The sequence below is a fragment of the Scomber japonicus genome, chromosome 14, assembly GCF_027409825.1.
Source record: "Scomber japonicus isolate fScoJap1 chromosome 14, fScoJap1.pri, whole genome shotgun sequence".
Lineage (NCBI taxonomy): Eukaryota > Metazoa > Chordata > Actinopteri > Scombriformes > Scombridae > Scomber > Scomber japonicus.
The window spans coordinates 17,199,741-17,219,244 of record NC_070591.1 but is presented as its reverse complement, the minus strand read 5'-3'; the positions used below and the strand labels follow the sequence as shown (position 1 = coordinate 17,219,244).

The window sequence follows — 19,504 nt, the reverse complement described above, 5'->3', positions numbered from 1 at the left end:
ACTGAGTAAAATGTGCTTTTTTCTATGCACCCGAGCACCTGGCAGTACATGTAGTTTGGTGTTAAAAAAGGTTATCTCCCAGTCTTGCTGTTGAACCTGACACAGCCTAGATGAGTCTGGCCATTATCACCTCATTACTCCACTCCAGATAAGAGTATGTGTAATCCCAAAGCCAAGGCCGCATTGTTTGCAATGTATGACCTCATATAAACAGTGGTAACCTCTCAGTAACTAAACCTGGCCATTCAAACTGTACACTTGTTATGTCATGACCCTTAGTAAACTCGATAAATGGGGTGAACCTAGGCAGTAATTGTTTAACAGCTGTTAGAGGGAAACTTTCCTTGAAGGGTGGCTCTGGAGGAGTTGAAATGATACCATCTGCTGGACAAACATAGGTAGTGCATGGTAGACAAAGAACAGCAATAGGACAAGACAGAAGATGGACACAATTTTATATACATACAAATGGATGGATGAATGGATAGATGGATGGATAGATAGAGAGATAGATAGATGGATACAACACGACACAAAAGTAGCACTGACTGCAGGACCTTTGCATTAGATTGCACTTTATTGTTCAGGTGTTTGTGTTACTCTGTCCACCGTTGCAGTAAAGCATAATCTGTTTAATCAGAATATCTCCATCATAGTGTTGTGTTTAAAGGCCTTGCACATGTACACAGGTGTTTTCAATCATAGTTAATTAGCACTCTGCTCGATAATGATACAAGTTCAACAAACTCTATTGACTAACAGACTAAATCTAAACAGGAGAGTGAGATAGTTGTCAATCTAGCTAAATTTGTTCATGTCCACACAGATGATTGGTCAACTGTTTTTTATCAAAATGATTAATTATTATTCATGTAAAAATGCAACACAATGAACTTTTCGAATGAGATTAATTTGAGTTTTCTTTTTATACCATCATAATGTAATATCTTTTGTGTTTTGGACTTTTGTTGAAGCACAAGTTGAAGATGTTACCTTGAGCTTTGTGAATTACTGACTTTTTTCTTATATTTTATAGACCAAATGATTATTGAAAAGATAAGCTTTCTGAAGTAATGAGAGTTGTTGAGGGGTTAACGCCCACCTCTAACAATGTATTTGCTACCTCTCAAAAAGTAGCACCAGTTCACAGTGTGGAGTATGCGGGAACATGTCCACAGGCACAGCCAGAGATGGAGAAAATGGCTCCCCTATGAGTTTCTTCTTTGGGTCAGGGGCACAACAAAGCTCCCTGAAGTTCCTCATAGCCTCTCCGTCCGGTTTACAGGAAACATAGACCAGCCTGCGGATAGCAGGTTGGTTTCGTAACGCTCTGATCACACGGTGATGCAGGCCAGCACGAGCTGGGTTTACCACAGCTGTAAGCCTTGCAGAGTTATACTGGGAAATAAGGCCAGGGAGTACTGCCTCCGCCTTCCCTGGGATAAACTCACAGTTCAGGACATTATTGAGTGCTGCGTTGTGTCTAGCATCTTCTACCGCCTGTTCTATGAGCTCTATACCAATAATTCGTTCCACTCTGGGAGATACAGTAATGCCAATAGCACCTGTCCCACAGCACACGTCTAGGAGAGTGTCTCCCACTTCTGTTCTTCCTCTACCTTCCTCCCAATTTGGGACACACAGGTCTGTAATTGTGCTGTAGAGTACCTGAGCAGCTGCCTGATTTACCTGGAAAAAAGCATCTGCAGAGATGCGGAACATAAAGCCCAAAACCTGTGAATGACAAAATGGCATGGGGACATTTAATAAAAACAAACACAATATAAGCATACATGGAGTTTTTCTTGCTTGACTAGAATTGCTGTTCACTCACTCATATGTGTTTAATCATGAGACATTTAAATCTGCATTTCTGTTAGTACAAAAAATTCTACCAACAATTAATTATCAAAAGAAGTATGTCAACATTGTCTGATACAGCTGAACAAGAGACTTTAAAGTTGGAAAATGTTGGAATATTTGCTGTTTACAAATTGAAGTCACTTGCTTGTCACTAACCTCCTCATAAATGTGTGGCTGGCCATGCAGGAGCTGATAGGGGGATTCCTCATGAGCACAGCGAGTCATGCTGCTCTCTTGGAAGAAAAGCGAGTCTAACTGACACACAGCCCCCGTACCTTGCGTAAAGTAATCCACCAGTTCAGCTTTATGAACCGCCACCTCCTCTGGGGTCAGTGTCTGTGGATGAAAGTACACTATAGCCATTGTGCGGCCCTCTGCATTGGTCCTCACTGTGATCTCTCTCCAGTGACCCCCAGTGTGAAACATCAGACAAGGCTCCAGGGAGGACAGGCGTAAGAAGTCCTGGTAGCATCGGGCTACCTGTTTGTGCTTCTCTGGCATGTTGAGTAGGTGGTCTCCGTTGACGCAGACAATGTTTCCACCCCTGCCAGTGCCCAAGTAAAACCCGACTGTCTTTGGATTTCCATCCACTCCTCTGTTGACAGAGAACGTAGACTTGTTGCGGTAGCCATCCCTTACTGGTGAAGGGAGGATAGGCAGAACAGGGAAGCTGGCTTTACTTCTGACAGGTGGTGAGGAGTGTGATAGGGAGTCACCTGAGAGATAACCAGAGAGCTGCGACAATATGTTCTCCTGCTGTTTTTGCTTGAGCTCAAGTTGCTCCTCATAGCTCAGCCTCCACAAAGGGGTGACCGCATCAGCCAACCTCTCCTCCCAGGATAGAGAATCATTCCAGGGAGGCTTCTTTTGACTTTTTCTCCACTTTTTCTTTGACGGTGTCTTACTCTGATCAGCTTGAATCGTATTATTAGATGAAAGTAACACACAACAAGTTTCCTTTATCTTGTGTTTAACAAATAACCTCATGACAGACCTGCTGTGTAGAGCTGCCCAAGCCATTCTGATTCAAAAAGAAGTCGATATGATGGTTGAATGTACTGCATATGTCACCAATGACTTCTAAAACACACCTTTTGCCCGGTGTACATCGGAGCATGCTGGGGGTAGCTGTCATGACGTGTTATTTACGAGCCAGATAGCTCCCCCTGTCGTCATCTCTAGGCGCCAAGGGGCAAGTAAACATTTCCGCTGTGTCGCGATGGACTCAAACAAGGACGAAGCCGAGCGGTGCATTAAAATAGCCCGAAATGCGATCAGTAACAACCAACCGGACAAAGCCAAGAAGTTTCTAGAGAAGGCTCAGCGCTTGTTTCCGACAAATCAGGCCAAAGGTACGTCGAATAAACGCGTTTTTAAGCCGTGGTTTGATGTGAAATGCTGGGCCATGGCTGTTAGAGCGAGTCAGCTAACGTTAGCATAAACCGTCTTATCGTTACACCAGCTGCTGCTTACCGACACTGGTATTTGTAGTTTTTTCAGCTCCACCACCCACAGTTTCTCTAATATATATGGTTGCTACTTGGGTTACATTGGTACCTACTTATTCGCAGTGAGAATGTTCATCCTTGCTATCAGCTACAGTGCTAATCGTTAGCTCACTATGCTCTTACATGTACTTAATAGGAAGACACTGATTTAAGCTAAGTTGTGTCCTTTATTGTTGTGGCTCCTCTTTTTCTTTACAGGTTTATTGGAGTCGTTAGGACAAAATGGAAAGCCGCCGGATGAGAATGGCAGTTCTATGAACGGAGATGGACCCACTATGAGGCATCGCAGCCCCGGAGAGGAGCCTGATGCATCCGCACAGAGGCCCACAGAGTCAGCCAAGCCTTACACCGCAGACCAGCTGGATGCTGTCAGAAAGTTAGTAGAAATTGTCTTAATTATAATGCCACCACCCAGCTTTGTACCACAATGTCTAATGAGGCAGTAGAGTTGGCATAATTACATGTCACTACATTAGTCAGTACCTACATCATGGAGATTTTGCAAAATATCAGTACAGTACAGTAATCAAGTATGGCTGGGTATCGGTACTCTATACTTTTAAGGTATGGATTGGAATAAATCGATACCAAGTATTGAAATGTCTCCAATCAAACGACACCTGAAATCAATCCTTTTTGCTCAAATATGACTATTTATATGGACTTGCGTACAGCCAATCAACGCAAGATACTACTAAATGCTCTAAAGTGTGGCTATAATGCACGCCTGTTACGCCAGATATAAAGTGCACCAAATGTGTAATGGTTATCGAATGTAGTGCTCCGTTGGTATTGGTGTCACTTTAAGGGTACGAGGATTGGTACTGGTATTGTAATTTTTTTAAACGATACCCAGCCCTACTATCAAGATATGATGATCATTTCAATCAGCTGGAGTAAGTTGAGACAAGTTCATCCCCCTTTTTAAAGTTCTGCCCTTAAAGTAATTATACTTTTTATTAAAAGGAGTTAAAACAAGTAGGTCAAATGAGAAATATGTAAAACTGACAGCAAGCATTTAAGATCAGTACTGCAGTCCAAATTGAAAATATTGTAGAGTTATCTGCCTCTGCCTTTTTTCCCACACTCAAGGTTCACACAGCTTTTTTTTGTCGGGTCTCAGTTGATCCAATTTGTTTCCTTTCATGGTTGCGGCATCTGGCAACCTGGGGTGTTGAATCGGCCGTCAACCTGATCTCACAGAAATGACCACAACCTCTTAACACCGCATTACATGGTGGTGGCGTGTAATGTGTTAAAATTACGTTCAACCACCACCATTACGTTGAGTAGGCAGTGGATGGAATCACAACACAGGCTAAAACAAAAAAAGATGTTTCGCATCCGAACAGAAATTTCAAAGGAGATCATACTGGCTGTGGTATTATAGTCAGAGCAGCAGGTATCTAAACTTAGTATGTTTCTTTAATATCTGATAACATATCATGGTTATTTTATGAGTTAGTACAGTAAATGATATTGCATATTAGTGCTTTTTAAACATAGTATCAACATGCCCCCAGTATTGTAAGAATATTTGGAAATGGCAAAATGCACCAAATAAAACCAGATTATTAGAAATATATACACTTTACTCCTGTTCACTGTTCACTGTGTGGCTACAGTTGTCCAATGTTTATTGGGAGCCAACAGCATTTAGAAACACTACAAAAGTGCACAAAGTGAATGTAATAGTCTTTAAATGATCATAGTTTACTTATTCATTGATAAGAAGAGTCATTACTTTTACTTTCATGAGGTATTTGATGTGAATATCATAGGTGACATATCTGTTATTTCTTGTGGTTTATTCCACAGTCTGCTAACCTTTTTTGTTTTGTTTTGTTTTTTTATTGCAGGATTAAAAGCTGTAAAGATTACTACCAAATTCTGGGCGTTGAAAAGACTGCGTCTGAAGAGGATCTTAAAAAAGCTTACAGAAAGCTAGCTTTGAAATTTCACCCAGATAAAAACCATGCACCTGGAGCCACAGAGGCATTTAAAGGTACATTAAAAGTAATCCCCTGTGCTTTGCTACATAAGACACATTAGTAAAACCTCACTGACTGCAAATATTTTCCTTTCTGTGGCTTTCAGCTATTGGTAATGCCTACGCTGTGCTGAGTAACACTGAGAAACGAAGGCAGTATGACCAATATGGAGAGGAGAGATCACACCCGACCAGACACAGACACCACCGTGATTTTGAAGCAGATATTTCACCCGAGGACCTCTTCAACATGTTCTTTGGCGGAGGCTTCCCATCAAGTAAGTAGAGGCCAGATATTGTTGTACTTTGGTTTGGTGGTATTAGTTTTCACATGCTACCAAATGCCCCTGTTACCACTTGATATGAGAGCGTCATTGATATGAATTGTCATGGCAATTCACCTCTTATGCTTGACCTCAATGAGGAGTGAAATGATTTCTCAGTACAGTGTTATCATACTTTCCTTAATGCCTATCGTGGGTTGAATACTCGTTTACCAACCTCTAGGAGTTCTGAGTTGTGGTTAACCCCACACGGACATGGCAGGATGTGCCTCAGCATGAACACATGTTCTTACAATCTTAGAGGGAACAAAAGCTTTTTAACCTTTCACACATGCATTTAGTTGTATACATAGTCTTACAATCATATCCGTCACAGCAAGCCAGGTCTGTTAACTGTGCTCTTTAAAACTAGAATGTTAACTTAATGGATTATGCTACTGGTATTGAAAGTGTTATGTCATGACATACAAATACTGTGTACCTCACAATGGACAGTTTCACAACTTTTAACATACATTTTTATATTGGCTAGATTATGCCAATGTGGTATGAAAGTAAACTTGTGTTAGATCTTCTTATTTTTTCATGTATTTATATTTTCATCTTCATGTAATTTGCTAGTAGGAACTGATTTGAAAACTGGCATCCTGACAACATTAGACTGTCAGGAGCCGCTGGGTCTGGTGTCATCAACTGCCACCGTTTAGTTTTTGCACCGTCTCTCGCACTGTTGGCTCCACTCAGTCCCTCATTAGTTTGGCTGATTCAGCATATTGACTGGGTCAGTGAGATAGAGCTGTCTTACTTGCTGTTCAGCCTTGTGAATCTTTTGTCATGACAAACTTTATTGTGTCTCATCAACATATTTTCCAATTTATAATACAAGCCTATGAGAAGACTGTTTTATCAGGTCAACCGTGGCATAAAAAATGGTTGTTCTTTTGTTTTGTTGGCTTCTCCATGTAGTTAATTTCCTCACTTGTGTAATGTAGATGTCATTTGAAGTTAACAGGCTGAAACCACAACTAAGGTTCTTATTAACTGGATCAGTCAAATTACTTTTATGTTTTACATATGCACAAATCTACCGATGGCCTGCTTGGTTCACTATGTTACAAATTAAACTCTATATGTAAAAATTGTTCCTTCTCTCTGGTTGAAGATGTGATTATCTGCGAAATAAGCTAGTGTTGTGAAAATCTGCATACGCTTAAACCTTGCTGGCACTTGGTGTGGCATATATTTCTCTCATGTTTAATCTTAATTTTCTTTTCTTTTTTTAGGTAATGTACATGTTTACAGAAATGGAAGAATGCACTTTGCACATCACAATAGGCAAGAAAGACGAGAACAACAGAGAGATGTAAGTCCTGCTTGTAATACTTCTGTTACACTTGAAATGACTATTGATGTGTGTGTATGTCTTGTAAAGAAACTAATCAAGTGTTTTCTGTCTGGATAGGGTGGCCTTGCTCTGTTTGTCCAGCTGATGCCCATCTTAATCCTTATTATTGTTTCTGCGCTGAGCCAACTAATGGTTACGCAGCCTCCATACAGCCTTAGCTACCGCCAGTAAGTGCATCACCTCTTGCCAAGCTCTTTGAGGTCATGTGAAGAGATCCCACTCCACTCACAGTTATTATGTCTTTTCTGTTACCTCAGGTCAGCTGGACATATTCACAAAAGGCATACATCAAGCCTGAAGGTGCCTTTCTATGTTGGGGACCGTTTCAATGAAGAATATTCTGGAAATAATCTGAAGAATGTTGAGCGAAGTGTAGAAGAAGACTACATCTCCAACCTCAGAAACAACTGTTGGAAAGAGAAGCAGCAGAGTAGGTCTACAGTAGGGCTGCAACTGTCTTTTAATGTTTATTAATTCATCTGCTAGTCAAAATTTCACAGAACCCAAGTTTACATATTAAATTGAAATTTAAAACTTTGTCCGACCACCAGTCCAAAACCCAAAGACATTGAGTGAAGGGTAAGAAGCTGAAACCAGTGAACTGTACTGGATTTTCTTGCTTTTAAAACTGACTCAAAGAATAAATACATTTTCTGTTGATTGATTAACAAACAATTAATTCGAGCTGTAGATTACAGTCCTGTAATTGTACAGTATGACACCTGGTTTGTTGTGTTCTTAAAACGAAATAACAGCAGTTTTGAGTTCATTGCAACAACTTTGAATTAATTTAACACTCAAATTTATATAATTTGAAGTTTCTGACATACTTAAATTGAGATGCAACATACGATTTACAGTTTTCTGTCCCTTTGATGCTTTCAGAGGAAGGCTTACTGTATCGCGCTCGGTACTTTGGGGATTCTGAGTTGTACCAAAGGGCGCAAAGAATGGGGACTCCCAGCTGTTCCAGACTATCTGAGATTCAGGTTATACTGGATGGCTAGGAATCACTAGCGTACGCCACACACACATGGGTAAGTTGCTTCAAACATCACAGCGACATCATAATTGCAACTGTATTCACTATATGAACTGCAAAAATCACTCACACTACATTACTGCTGGCATTACATTAAAAGCATTATACAATATGTTTGTTCATTGATTCAAAACCTTCTAGGCTGCTTTTGCAATTCAAATGCTAATCCATTATAGTCAGCATTTAGTCAGCTTAATTTTGTCCGTCAACATTGCATGGTAATACTTTGACAAGCAGTGACTCAAACCCGGTTATTTGAAAGTCAGCTGTATTGTCTCAGATGTCAGAATTTCCCACAAGCACTAAAGCTACTTGAGTGAACCACCAAGAAGAGCTTTCAAATCAAGCCCCACTCATAACTGCATTACCATGTGATGATGAGACTTTGACCAATGAAATAAAGGCAACTGATGGGTCACTGCTCAAGATTACTTATCTTGAGCAAGGGTCAAGTCCCTGAAAGGAACAAAAACCTTTATTCTGCCTTGAAGTTAGGAAATCAACAAACAGCATATACAGAGTTGCAACAAATAGATTTTTATTGTCAATTAATCTGTTGATTTATTTTCTTGATTAAGCGTTTAGTTGTTAGATCCATAAAATGTTGAAATGGTGAAAATTTCAATCACTGTTTCAAAATCCCTAGATGCAAGATATTCAGTTTACTCTGAGAGAGGACAAAAGAAACTAGAAAATATTCACATTTGAAAAGCTGAAATGACTCAAAACGATGAATCAATGATCAAAATAGTTGCCAGTTAATTTAGAGGTTGGCATTTAATCAAGCAATCAACTAATTGTTGCAGCTCTAAAAATATGTAATTTGAAATCTGTTGAACAGTTTAAAGCATTTTAGTTGCAGTAGTGAATTGTCTAAAACATCAGCTTATCTGTTTGTTTTCACAGCTATTAAACTGATACTAAACATTGCTCTAGTGATAGTGATAATGATTTGCAGACGTGCAGAAGTGTGTGTTTTTGAGGTGGAATCTAATCACAGTTAATCCTCTGTACTGCTGCGTCTCTCTTATTGATTCTTCTGGGGTTTTTTAGGTTCGTCTGTACTTGAATCTAATGAGAAGAAATTGGTCGGAGCCCACACAAATTGGAGCATCTTTCTGCAGCAAACCAAGAGAATCAAAATTGCCTTACACACAGTGGGCAGCAGACCTCATCAGGGAACCTCTCTGCAACTGTAGAACTGTGAGAAACTTTGAGTTGACTGCCGACATTTTCTGACTTTAGTGTCTTCTGGAAGGGTAAGAGTCCGCTGGGCGTCACGGTGGAAAGTAAGAGCATAGTTGTCTATTTGAACGGTTAATGAAGCTGCTAAGATTAGCTTTCTCTGTCCCAATCTTTGTGTTTTCCTTAAAAAATTTTGAGAAACCTCATGGCCTTCTCATAGACAGGTGTCTGAGCCGCTCACAAGGAAAGTGTGTAATTTTTATAGTTCTTACCATTGTAAATATCCATTTTACTTTTAACAGTGCAGGGTTTATTGGAGTTAACATCATTTACTGTAATGTTATTATGTGGATTTGCTTGTAGCCTGTTGGATCATAAGTATTGAAAATCATTGCACAAGTAAAAGTAAACCATATTTATTAAATTAACATGCTAAAATTGTATAAAAGTTTCTTTGAATTAAATTTGTCTGATGAATGACTGGTGTATATATTCTCTTTAAAAACACATTCAGGCACACACACACATACATATTTACACATTTATCTCCTTTTATGACATGTTGCTTATGAATGAGAGAACTATCACAACAGAGTACTAGAAAATAATTTATTTATTCAAGTAGTTTGTTAAAAAAACAAAGCACACACATTTCAAGTGATGATATTTGACTATCAAATACGTAAGCCATTCCCTTCAGGGTGTGACTGTACATTCATAGGTAAGACACTGACTCATGTTCAAACATGAATCTTTACTCATCAATTACCTGTAACCAAGTGAGTAGCTGCCATCAGACATAAGTTGGTTCCAGAGAAACCTTGTAATACAGTAACAGAGACCCTGTTAGTGCTGTTTCACGTTTGTAGAATTATATTTTATTACAGAGACAGTACTGGATCTTCGAATCTCTTCATGAATTGAGTCCAGCTTATCAGCAGCAGGAGTGCTTGCTCAGCAGCACTCTTCAATCAACAGCTCTCCTGAACAATACAGTTTCTTCTTGATAGCCCTGAAGGTGGTGCTCAGCTTCTGAGTGTGTCTGTGCATGGGAGACAATGGAGATCTCTGCGGGGAATTGCCACTCTTGAAGAGTTTCTGAACCTTTGGCCAAAGCCCACTAGACTCAAACCTCAGCACCAGGGTCACATGGAAGGTGGGGACCAGACTTGAATCCACTGCTATTTGATCCACAGTACATAGGGAGTCCTGGTCCCCTCTGTCCACACACAGGTCTATGAGTGCTCCCCTGAGGCCGCAGGGCTCACTGACAGCCAAGTGGAGCAGTTCCTGGCTGATACTGTGCAGAAGACAGTCAGGTAAGATGAGTTTTGAGCAGCCCAGGATGTGTGATGCATCATTGAGACTTTGTGTGATGGTGGTCACAACCTCAGTAGCCAGAGTCTCCTCCAGGGGGTAACAAAAGAAACTGCTGTCTGACTCTGTCAGGGACACGTCTGCTACAGAACCTACAAAAAAGAAAGACAGGTTAAAGTCTTGTCTAGCAGTACAGGATTCACTCTAAACATTGTATTCTGTTTCCTGCTGATAAAAACAGAAGAGTCATCTGTTAATGCATCTGCCCCCATTTTACCCCTTTGTGTTTGGTTAGTCTATGCTCGCTCTTTTTAGAAGTGCAAAAAAAGTACTGTGTGATTCCACCCAAACAAAAGGGCCTGACAAAAGCCTGCAGCACTCACCAGTTTCACTCCTGCTGCACTGATGATCTGTTGTGACTCTCTGACTGATCCCCTTCAGCTCAGTCAGCCTTTGCAGCAGACTGCCCCAGGACAGCCGCTGTGAACCCCTGTTGTCCTCCGCTGGGGATGGAGGAAAGCTACCGTCCAGGGAATGATTGCAAGAAAAAGACATTTTTAAAACAAAACCAAAAATATCTGATTGTAAAAAAATAACATAAAAAAAGTGCAAAGGTATCCTCAATCAGTAGGTCCCACCCCCCCTCCTGAGCAAGACCAGCTGGAAAACACACTCTGCAACAATGGAACAAAGCCTTAAATACCCAAGCCAAGAGACCCCGCCCCTTGGATTTCTTAACCAATGAGGCTGTAGCTCACGTCCTCAGCGTTCTACCCTGCCTGGTAACATTTTTGGTCCCCTTTGATGAGGCTAAGGCCAGACCCCTGACCGACCCCCAACCGAAAGTCGACCAACATAGTTTATGTTAGTGTTAAAAATAACAAAAGTGACTGCCAGATGCCAAATTAAACCAGTTCAATCTAGCTATCAACTTCCGCGGCTTGGACGGCATAAAACAATAAGAAGACACCCCCCTCTCCCCCTCCCTCGGTTTTATAGGAAGTTAGACAAAAATCGACATGTAAGATGACACAGCGGGGGGATTTATTGCTGTGAAAGAAAGGCAGCTTTTACTGACACGTATCGCACGTAGGCTGCGGGCTTGTCTTGAGATGCATCCAAACCAGGACTCAGTTTATAAAAAATGCTAAGAAGTGTTTTCAGAATATTCTAGAAATGATAGGAGCTCCATCCAGGTATAATGAATTTAGTTTTGGATACACAATAATGGCATTTTGTGATGATAAAATATAAGTTATCAGACTTATTAAAGACTCCTCCATTTTATGAAACAATTAAATGATAATAACGATTAGGCTAATTGGTGACTCTTCAGGTAGTTATTTTTGATATATTTTTGACGACGTTGTGTTAGTTTATTAACTTCTTTCTACAACCAAATTAATGTTTTCTTGCCAGAGAGACAAAAGAGGTTCATCGTTAAAACGTTTGTTCAGGGTTACGTGTATTTGGTGGTAGATGCGTTCAAATCATTGACTGTATAAAAGAAATAGCTCTAGACAATCTTTTTTTCCCCTTTGAGAACAACTCTCACATTTCTGACTCGACTTCAAACACGTACACACACACACACCCAGACCATCCCCCACCTCCCAAAAAGACTTGCTCAAGAGTTAGGCTAATTAAAGAGGCATCATCAACTTTTGCTTTAGGCTCTCATATGTTTACAGTGTGCTTGTCGGTTTTTTGCTAAACTACTTTCCACATCTGCAGGGACATTTATGATGCAAGTCATGCCATGTTGATATCATTGTTGCCTGTTAAAGATGATTTCTGTCTTCGTGTTGAATTTTTAAAAAACAAGGCTTGTCAGGGAGTAAAACATGTTTTCTAGACTACTCTAGACCCTTGAAGAAAACTGAAGCTACTTAAATTTATCTCTTCAAACTCACATTTCACACAGATCCCACAGATCTTGTATATTTCCATATATATGAATATCAATTATGTGAGACTGGGCAGGAACATATAGCATGAATAAATGAATGAATTAATGGTTTATTTTGGTCATATATTATAAGGAACAAAACTTGGTATGGGTATGCAACTGACATGACCAATCAATTCCACACAGTCATTGACAAAAAAGGAATAGGCTGAAGCTCAAGGCTTATTTTTGCCTATGCAATCCTTAAAATAACCCAGAATATCAGCAGTACAAAAGAAAGAAGGAAAAAAAACAAATGCTATTGACATAAAATGAATAGATAGATTAGGGATATTAGGATAGAAAAGATGCATAGGCTACAGATGTGGCTGAAGATATTGGTGCCCTTCTAACTTTCAAAAAAACCTAAACTAAATGTTCTCTGTATTAAGTTGAAACTGAATGAGGTATATGGTATCCATCAGTCTTTAAATGAAAATGGCATGGCCAAAAATATTGGTGCCCTTAACTTAATATCTTGTAGCACAGCCTTTGGAGGCAATAGGCCAAGCACTCTGTTACTCTGAAAAACAGGTTTCTACACTTCTTCACTGGTAGTTAGGCCCACTCCTGTTGAGCAAACTACTCTAGTTCTCTCAGGTTTGATTGGTGTCGTCTCCCAACTGCAAGGTTCAGCTCTTTTCACAGATGTTCAATAGGATAATCAGATGGGAGATCAGGGCGTATAGCAGGCCACTTCAGAAAAGTCCAACGTTTTCTTCTCATCTACTCTTGAGTGCTTTTTTGATGTATATTTGGGGTCATTATCCTGCTGGAAGACCCATGACCTGTCACTAAGATACAGCTATCTGACACTGGGCTGTATGTTTAGTTCAAAAATGCCTGGATAGTCCCCTGGCTAACCCAACCCTCAATGTCCGAGGCAGCAAAGCAACCCAAAAACATCACTGAGCCTCCTCCATGTCTCACAGTCAGCATGGTGTTCTTTTCTTTGAAGGCAGGTATGATTTACCATTAAGTTCTATTTTTATTCCATTCTTTCTTTTTTGTGTGTCCCTCTTAGAAGTAGGGTCTTCCTGGGTCTTCTACCACGGAGCCAATTTCGGTCAGACAGTGATTTGAAACTATTGTACTTTGATCTTGAAGATCAGCTTGGAAATTATTTGCCGTTTTCTTTCATTCTTTTCCAACCTTTCAGGCAATCCTGTTTTTAAATCTCAGGCCAATTTTCCTCTTGTGACCATGTCCAGAGATGTACAGTTCCCCGGGTCTTAAACTTCTTCATAAACAGTGCTCACCGGAGATTCTTTCTTATGCCATGCCAGTCTACTCTCTGGTTTTCCTTCTGGTTTCCATGTTCATTATTATGACAGAAGTGATTAATGTTCCCCTTTTAAACTGCTTGATAGATCAAAAACATCTGTGATACTAATTAAAACACAATAGTCTGCTTAAAGAATCACTGCAAATCAAGCTTTCTTACAATTTCTAAAGAGTATCAATACATTTGTCCTGGCAATTTTAGAGTGTCTTGTAGAATAAGCATGAATAAGCATTTTTGTTTTTCTCCTCTGCAAAATAAACATAGACATGCATTGATAATAAAGTGTCTTTTAATTTCAACACAGTTCATGGTGAATTATTTTAATAAAATGCAAGAGTATCTGTATGAGAAAATTGTTGTGGCAAATCATTTTGGGTAAAGAGTAATACAGAGAATATCCAGATGATGGCGCCACTGCACCACCTTTAAATGACACAATGGAGGGCCTACAACGAGCGTTGCGTGAGTGTGATGGTTTCATGTAAAATGCTTGAGTGCACCTATTGTTTTGAGCCAATGTACCCATGAACACACACATTGCAATGCATTGGTCCTTGTACACGTGCAAAAATGCATCAAAATTGGGTTTTTCTACATCTTTAATACATCTTTAATGTGTCTCTGCATGCTGTTTATGGATATGATATCTCTCATTTTAACTGCAGATTTGAGCTTCTACACTACAATGTTTTGGGGTAAAGCATTATTTGTGCCATGTCATGGAAAAAACATAAAATGGAAAAGAGGAAATAAAGCGTGACAGGCTCTGTGTTTTACAATTCAAACAGGCCTAAGAGAGCTGTTAGGCTGGCCTGCCTCAGGCTATATAATTCATGTATAATAAATCTACTACCAAATGGATTGTTAAGAATGGATTTTTTTTCTTTCTGGAGCAATTTGCTTTAATCTGAGGTGCAGCCGAGTGAACCTTTGCTGCTTTAATTTTTCATTCCGAAGACCTATTTGTCTCAGTAATTGGGGTAAAATAACCAGAGCAATTATGAGACACGAAAGTGGAGAATGCCACATATATATACACCTGAATGAACTCAGATGCAACCTTCTTCTCTAGACTCCTTTTGAATATGCTCATGTCGTTAATTAATTCAGTCAGGGGTAAAAGGGTCCCAGGGTTGTGTTTGCCAGGAAGTAGCTATAGCAACAACATGCTGTTGTGAGCAAATTGATCTTGCTGAGACGACTGAGATGTTTTGTTGAAGAAGCTGCGTTGGGACAAACTTGGATGCCTCATGTTTTTGTCACAGTTCATGACATGAAAAGTGTTGTGTTGGCAGCATTTGACATGATGATTACAGCAGAGGTAGAAATAAAGTTTCAAGGCACCTCAGTGGTAAATATCACACAGCCTCTCATTACTCTGTTATCTGAGCACTGTGTCTATCTAAAATAACATTTTTACCCATTTTGGCTTTATGTGCCTGCGTCACCTGAAGTTGGAGCTTGGACAGTGTTCCATTTAGGTTTTGATTTATTGCAGGAGGAAGCAGAAACAGACCTGCAGTCTCGGGGGGTTGGGGGGGGGGGAGGGGGGGGCACGAGAAACTGTGATGTTTGGCATGTTTTGCTGAGACACACTCTTTTTTAATAAAAGCATTAACTCTTTACTCACCACTTTCAAATGCACATGGAATATTAGCTTGATGCCAAGTCTTCATTTTTGGCCAACCTGGCATATTGGGCAGTGAAACATTATTTATGACCTAAAGTTTAAAGGACCAGTGTGTCAGATTTAGTGTGTTTGTTCATAAGTATGTTTTCATTAGTGTATAATCGAGCCCTTTATATCTCCATTGGGGACTTCATGGAGGCCACCATGTTGCACTGCCTTTTTTCAACAGTAGCCCAGAACAGACAAAGCAAACAATAGCTCTAGAGAGGGCGTTTAATGTTTTTCACAAGTTTTACAGCCACTGTAGGTTCTCCAACATGATTGAACCGGGGAAGATAGGGATAATCAGTTGGTAGGTAGCAATCCACAACAACATACTAGATGCCACTAAATCCTACACACTGAGCTACACTATCATGAAGAAACCAATCTAATTAATATCTATTTCAACTAATATTAAACAGCCTGGGTGAGTGAAGTCCATGGCCAAGAGCTTCACACCCTTTATAGTGGACTGTAGTGTTTTGATGTATTTATATACTGTTTCCTCTGCTTTTATTCACATTTCAGGAGACTCATATACTGTACTATGCATGTATTTACTGAATGAAAATGTATTCCCCTAGAACGAGGTATTACCATTTCTCCCTTTCAGACTACAGACTTGACATAAAATACCCAAAGGAATAGGATTATTTGTAGTTTCCATTTTGTTTAGCCTTGCCTGTGAATGAGCCTTATTATTGATATTGATTGAATGTCATTACGCAGAGAGGCTGCATTGCTAAGTGATAGGTGCCAGAGTAAGGAAGTTGATGCATAGGCTACACGATGAACTGTAACCACATGACATCAGATGGCAAAAAAGATCCTTATCATTATTTATAAGTACTCTTACCGTGACTTGGACCTGAGTGAAGCTATCTCTCATTTTAGAACCATTTAGAATGAATTATTTAGCAGTGCTGCCAATGTTATGCTTTTTGTGTTTGGTTTTGAATTAAACAAGACCGGGTGGGTTGTTGTGACTGCTCTCTGAATCTTAAATTGGACTGAATATCAGCCATGTTGACCATATTTTACAGGCCTGACAGATACTAGATGCAAATTATAGACTGTGTTTTTTAAACTTGATTGATTGAATTGGATTTTTTTGAGTTTTGTGAAAAGCTTTGAGATCATGATGGTAGACACTTGACTGAAAGTGTTTAAAAATCAATTATCTAATGTAAGATTTTACCTGAGGGTTTGTGCATAATAGACACTTATAGGCATATAATAAGAAAAACAAATACAGAAAATAGATTTTTCAAACAAAACATGCTGTATAAGGACCAGTGTGTAAAATGTAGTAGCATCTAGTGGTGAGGCTGCAGATTGCAGCCAGGTGAATATCCCTCCAACTTCCCCTGTCCATCCATGATGTAGGAGATCCTACGTGGCCACAAAATTTGATGAAAACAGCTTTCTATTGTCAAATTCTGCACAAACATCATTCTGCAAAGTGAAGCTTAAACGTCCAACTGAAGTGAAGGGCTTTAATGAAATGGCCAACATCTTTGAGTATGTATGCAGTCTACAGTCGGCTTGTGGCCCCTGGCAACTTGTATCTAGTCATATCATGGCGTTGTTTTTTATTACAGCGGCCTACATGTTTTCTTAATAGGCATCATCTGATATTTACATGTCTTCCCCTGCAGCCATCATCCAGCCATCACAATTAGATTCCCTCCCTTTGCTTGACACAGACCTGGGGAAACCACGTTTACATGACTGACAGAGGAGCATATTCTTTTTCCCAGTTTCCCAGCTTCTCTATGGTTCTGTGACTCTATAGGATTACTCAACCCTTTTTTACCTTCAACTTGCTGCTATATATTAGATGAACAGTGGGCCTTCCATTTTTTTGTCCTCCTTTCTCTGGATCCTCACTCTCTTATCTGTCACATCACATCCATCTGTGGGTTCATGACCTGGCATGTGCTTGACTCCCAGTGCATAAGCTTCAGGGATTTCAACTAACACTGTATGTGCCTTAATGATGCATAATGTTAGGCACACCGCAATTTTACTTCACTTGACTCATTGCTCTTAGTTTGATTATTGTCAGTGAGAATGTGGCCTCATCATGACTACACACAGCATTAGTTATTACACAGTGAACATGTGCAGTCCAGTCCAAACCAATTTATGCAAATGTTCTGCTTTTGCTCATCTAAGACTAGTTCTGTGTTGTGGAAAATAAGCATACATGTATTGTGATTGTGTCTGGATAAAGACATGCCCTGTTGCTTTCAGACACTCAGTTTATCACATTCCAATATCTGCATAACACTGTGTGCATCTGTGTTCAATTTAAATAACTTTATCTCTCTTCATAAACTTGATTGCCTTCAGCTGAGAGATTAGACTATACGCCCTATCTTGTGCCTGCCTTTATTAAGAGGGCCTCAAAGACACTCTTTTCAGGATGAAATAAAGAAGGCATCAGTTAATCCAGCATTTCAATTACAAGCTGTCATTCAGTCTGTCTCTCAGGGGACTGGCTGAGGCTGCAGCAGGGGAGAGATAGAGTCAGATAGTATGGCACAATGCAAATGCTCTGCTTCCCAGTCATCCATCAGAAAACACAGACATTATCTGTAGGACATCTTAACACAGAAGGGCAGAGATCAACAGCATACTAATCGACACAAACGTGCTTGTTGTGTTGTCTATGAATCAATCCAGGTTTCTGAGCTACAGCACAGACTTTATGAAATATTACTATCCTTTTTTTCCACAGGTATGTCTTATTGTAAAAACAACACATGTAATACCTGTGTAGTTTAATCAATGATCAATTTACTTAATTCCAGACCACAAGCTCGTAATAGCCCTGCAGCTAATAGTAAATCATTTGTGAGTCATTAAATGTTCAGACTGTGTCAGAGAGGTGTAGATTCAACTCGGTGGTAGAAGGACCTCATACACAGCAGGCACATTCAATATCAGGATATAAATAATCACATTAATTATGGGCAGCATGGCATGTAGGTGTTCCAGTTCCACATTCCTGGTGTTTGGTGTACTGGCTCGCTGGGAAACGGAAATGGGTCAAAAGGGAGCTACCGTTATTAGTTACACGTGTGCTTTTCCTACTATGACAAAATATCTGCTGTGAGAGGCTAAATCTAAACCTATTGACATCAGATTGGCCGTTATTGTCATTGTACAATAAAATCCAGGTGAATAAATAAATCAGTAATGTAAGTTTGTTACATTGTGATAAAAACATAAACCCAAAATATTGTTTTGTATTTGGTCAAAAAATATATCTATGGTAGGTAAGTCTATGATGGTATTTTGCATACAGTTACATATTTTGTGCTCGCGCAAGTGCATTATGGATTAATCATTTGGTCTATTAAAATTGAACACTGTTTCCTAAAGCCCAAGGATGGCCTCAAATGTCTTTTTTTATATTCAGTTCACTAAAAGACTCAAATCTACCAGGGGGGAAAAAAAATCCTATTTGGAATTTGGATCCCCCCAAAAAAGACTCAGAACGACCAATCCCTTATCAAAATAGTTGGTGATTCATTTTCTGTCATTGCAACTAGCACAAATCCAAGGAAATAACATATCTTGGGATCTTTTAAGGTTTTGTTGTGCACCTTTCTATAGTAAATGATTTGTTGATTTTACAATAAAAACAAAAATTCTTTGTTTTTAACAGAATAATTGTCCCATTTCATCATACCAACTGTCCAAACCCAAACCCTGGGTGGGGGGCACTGCAGGGAGTCTTGGGAGGATTTATAGAAACATACAACAGTGTGCACCAGGATTGACCATATCTTCAAATAGTCTCTCTCTCTCTCTCTCTCTCTCTCTCTCTCTCTCTCTCTCTCTCTCTCTCTCTCTCCCCAGCAGCAGAAGGAGCATCCTATAGGCTAATCACTTGATAGTTTTCATTCCAGCCTCAGCATCCTCCTCCTTCTCCTCCTTCTCTCCTAGAAGAGGACAGCCGGTGCGTGTCAGGTGTTTTTTTTGTTGTCCGCTACC

General features: G+C 39.7%; 3 protein-coding genes across 4 annotated transcripts; 1 reads left to right on the top strand and 2 right to left on the bottom strand.

Moving 5' to 3' along the window:
- Positions 1-1,119: 1,119 nt before the first annotated feature.
- On the bottom strand, positions 1,120-2,883 carry trmt2b (tRNA methyltransferase 2 homolog B). The gene is made up of 2 exons (XM_053332613.1): positions 2,020-2,883; positions 1,120-1,734 (listed from the first exon to the last, which is right to left on the bottom strand). The coding sequence occupies exons 1-2, from the start codon at positions 2,881-2,883 to the stop codon at positions 1,120-1,122; spliced, it is 1,479 nt and encodes a 492-aa protein (XP_053188588.1).
- A 199-nt stretch (positions 2,884-3,082) lies between these two features.
- dnajb12a (DnaJ heat shock protein family (Hsp40) member B12a) lies at positions 3,083-9,739 on the top strand. Of its 2 annotated transcripts, none has more exons than XM_053332681.1 (9): positions 3,083-3,215; positions 3,570-3,747; positions 5,231-5,376; positions 5,469-5,639; positions 6,929-7,008; positions 7,108-7,217; positions 7,308-7,480; positions 7,936-8,087; positions 9,146-9,739. In XM_053332681.1, the coding sequence occupies exons 1-8, from the start codon at positions 3,083-3,085 to the stop codon at positions 8,055-8,057; spliced, it is 1,113 nt and encodes a 370-aa protein (XP_053188656.1). In that variant the 3' UTR covers positions 8,058-8,087; positions 9,146-9,739. The 2 variants fall into 2 exon arrangements, with proteins under 2 accessions (XP_053188656.1, XP_053188657.1); XM_053332682.1 differs by lacking the exon at positions 9,146-9,739 and adding an exon at positions 7,602-7,629 and having other exon boundaries at positions 7,936-8,083.
- A 492-nt stretch (positions 9,740-10,231) lies between these two features.
- Positions 10,232-11,205, bottom strand: LOC128373022 (DNA damage-inducible transcript 4 protein-like). The gene is made up of 2 exons (XM_053333242.1): positions 10,978-11,205; positions 10,232-10,746 (listed from the first exon to the last, which is right to left on the bottom strand). The coding sequence occupies exons 1-2, from the start codon at positions 11,147-11,149 to the stop codon at positions 10,232-10,234; spliced, it is 687 nt and encodes a 228-aa protein (XP_053189217.1). The 5' UTR covers positions 11,150-11,205.
- Positions 11,206-19,504: the final 8,299 nt, after the last annotated feature.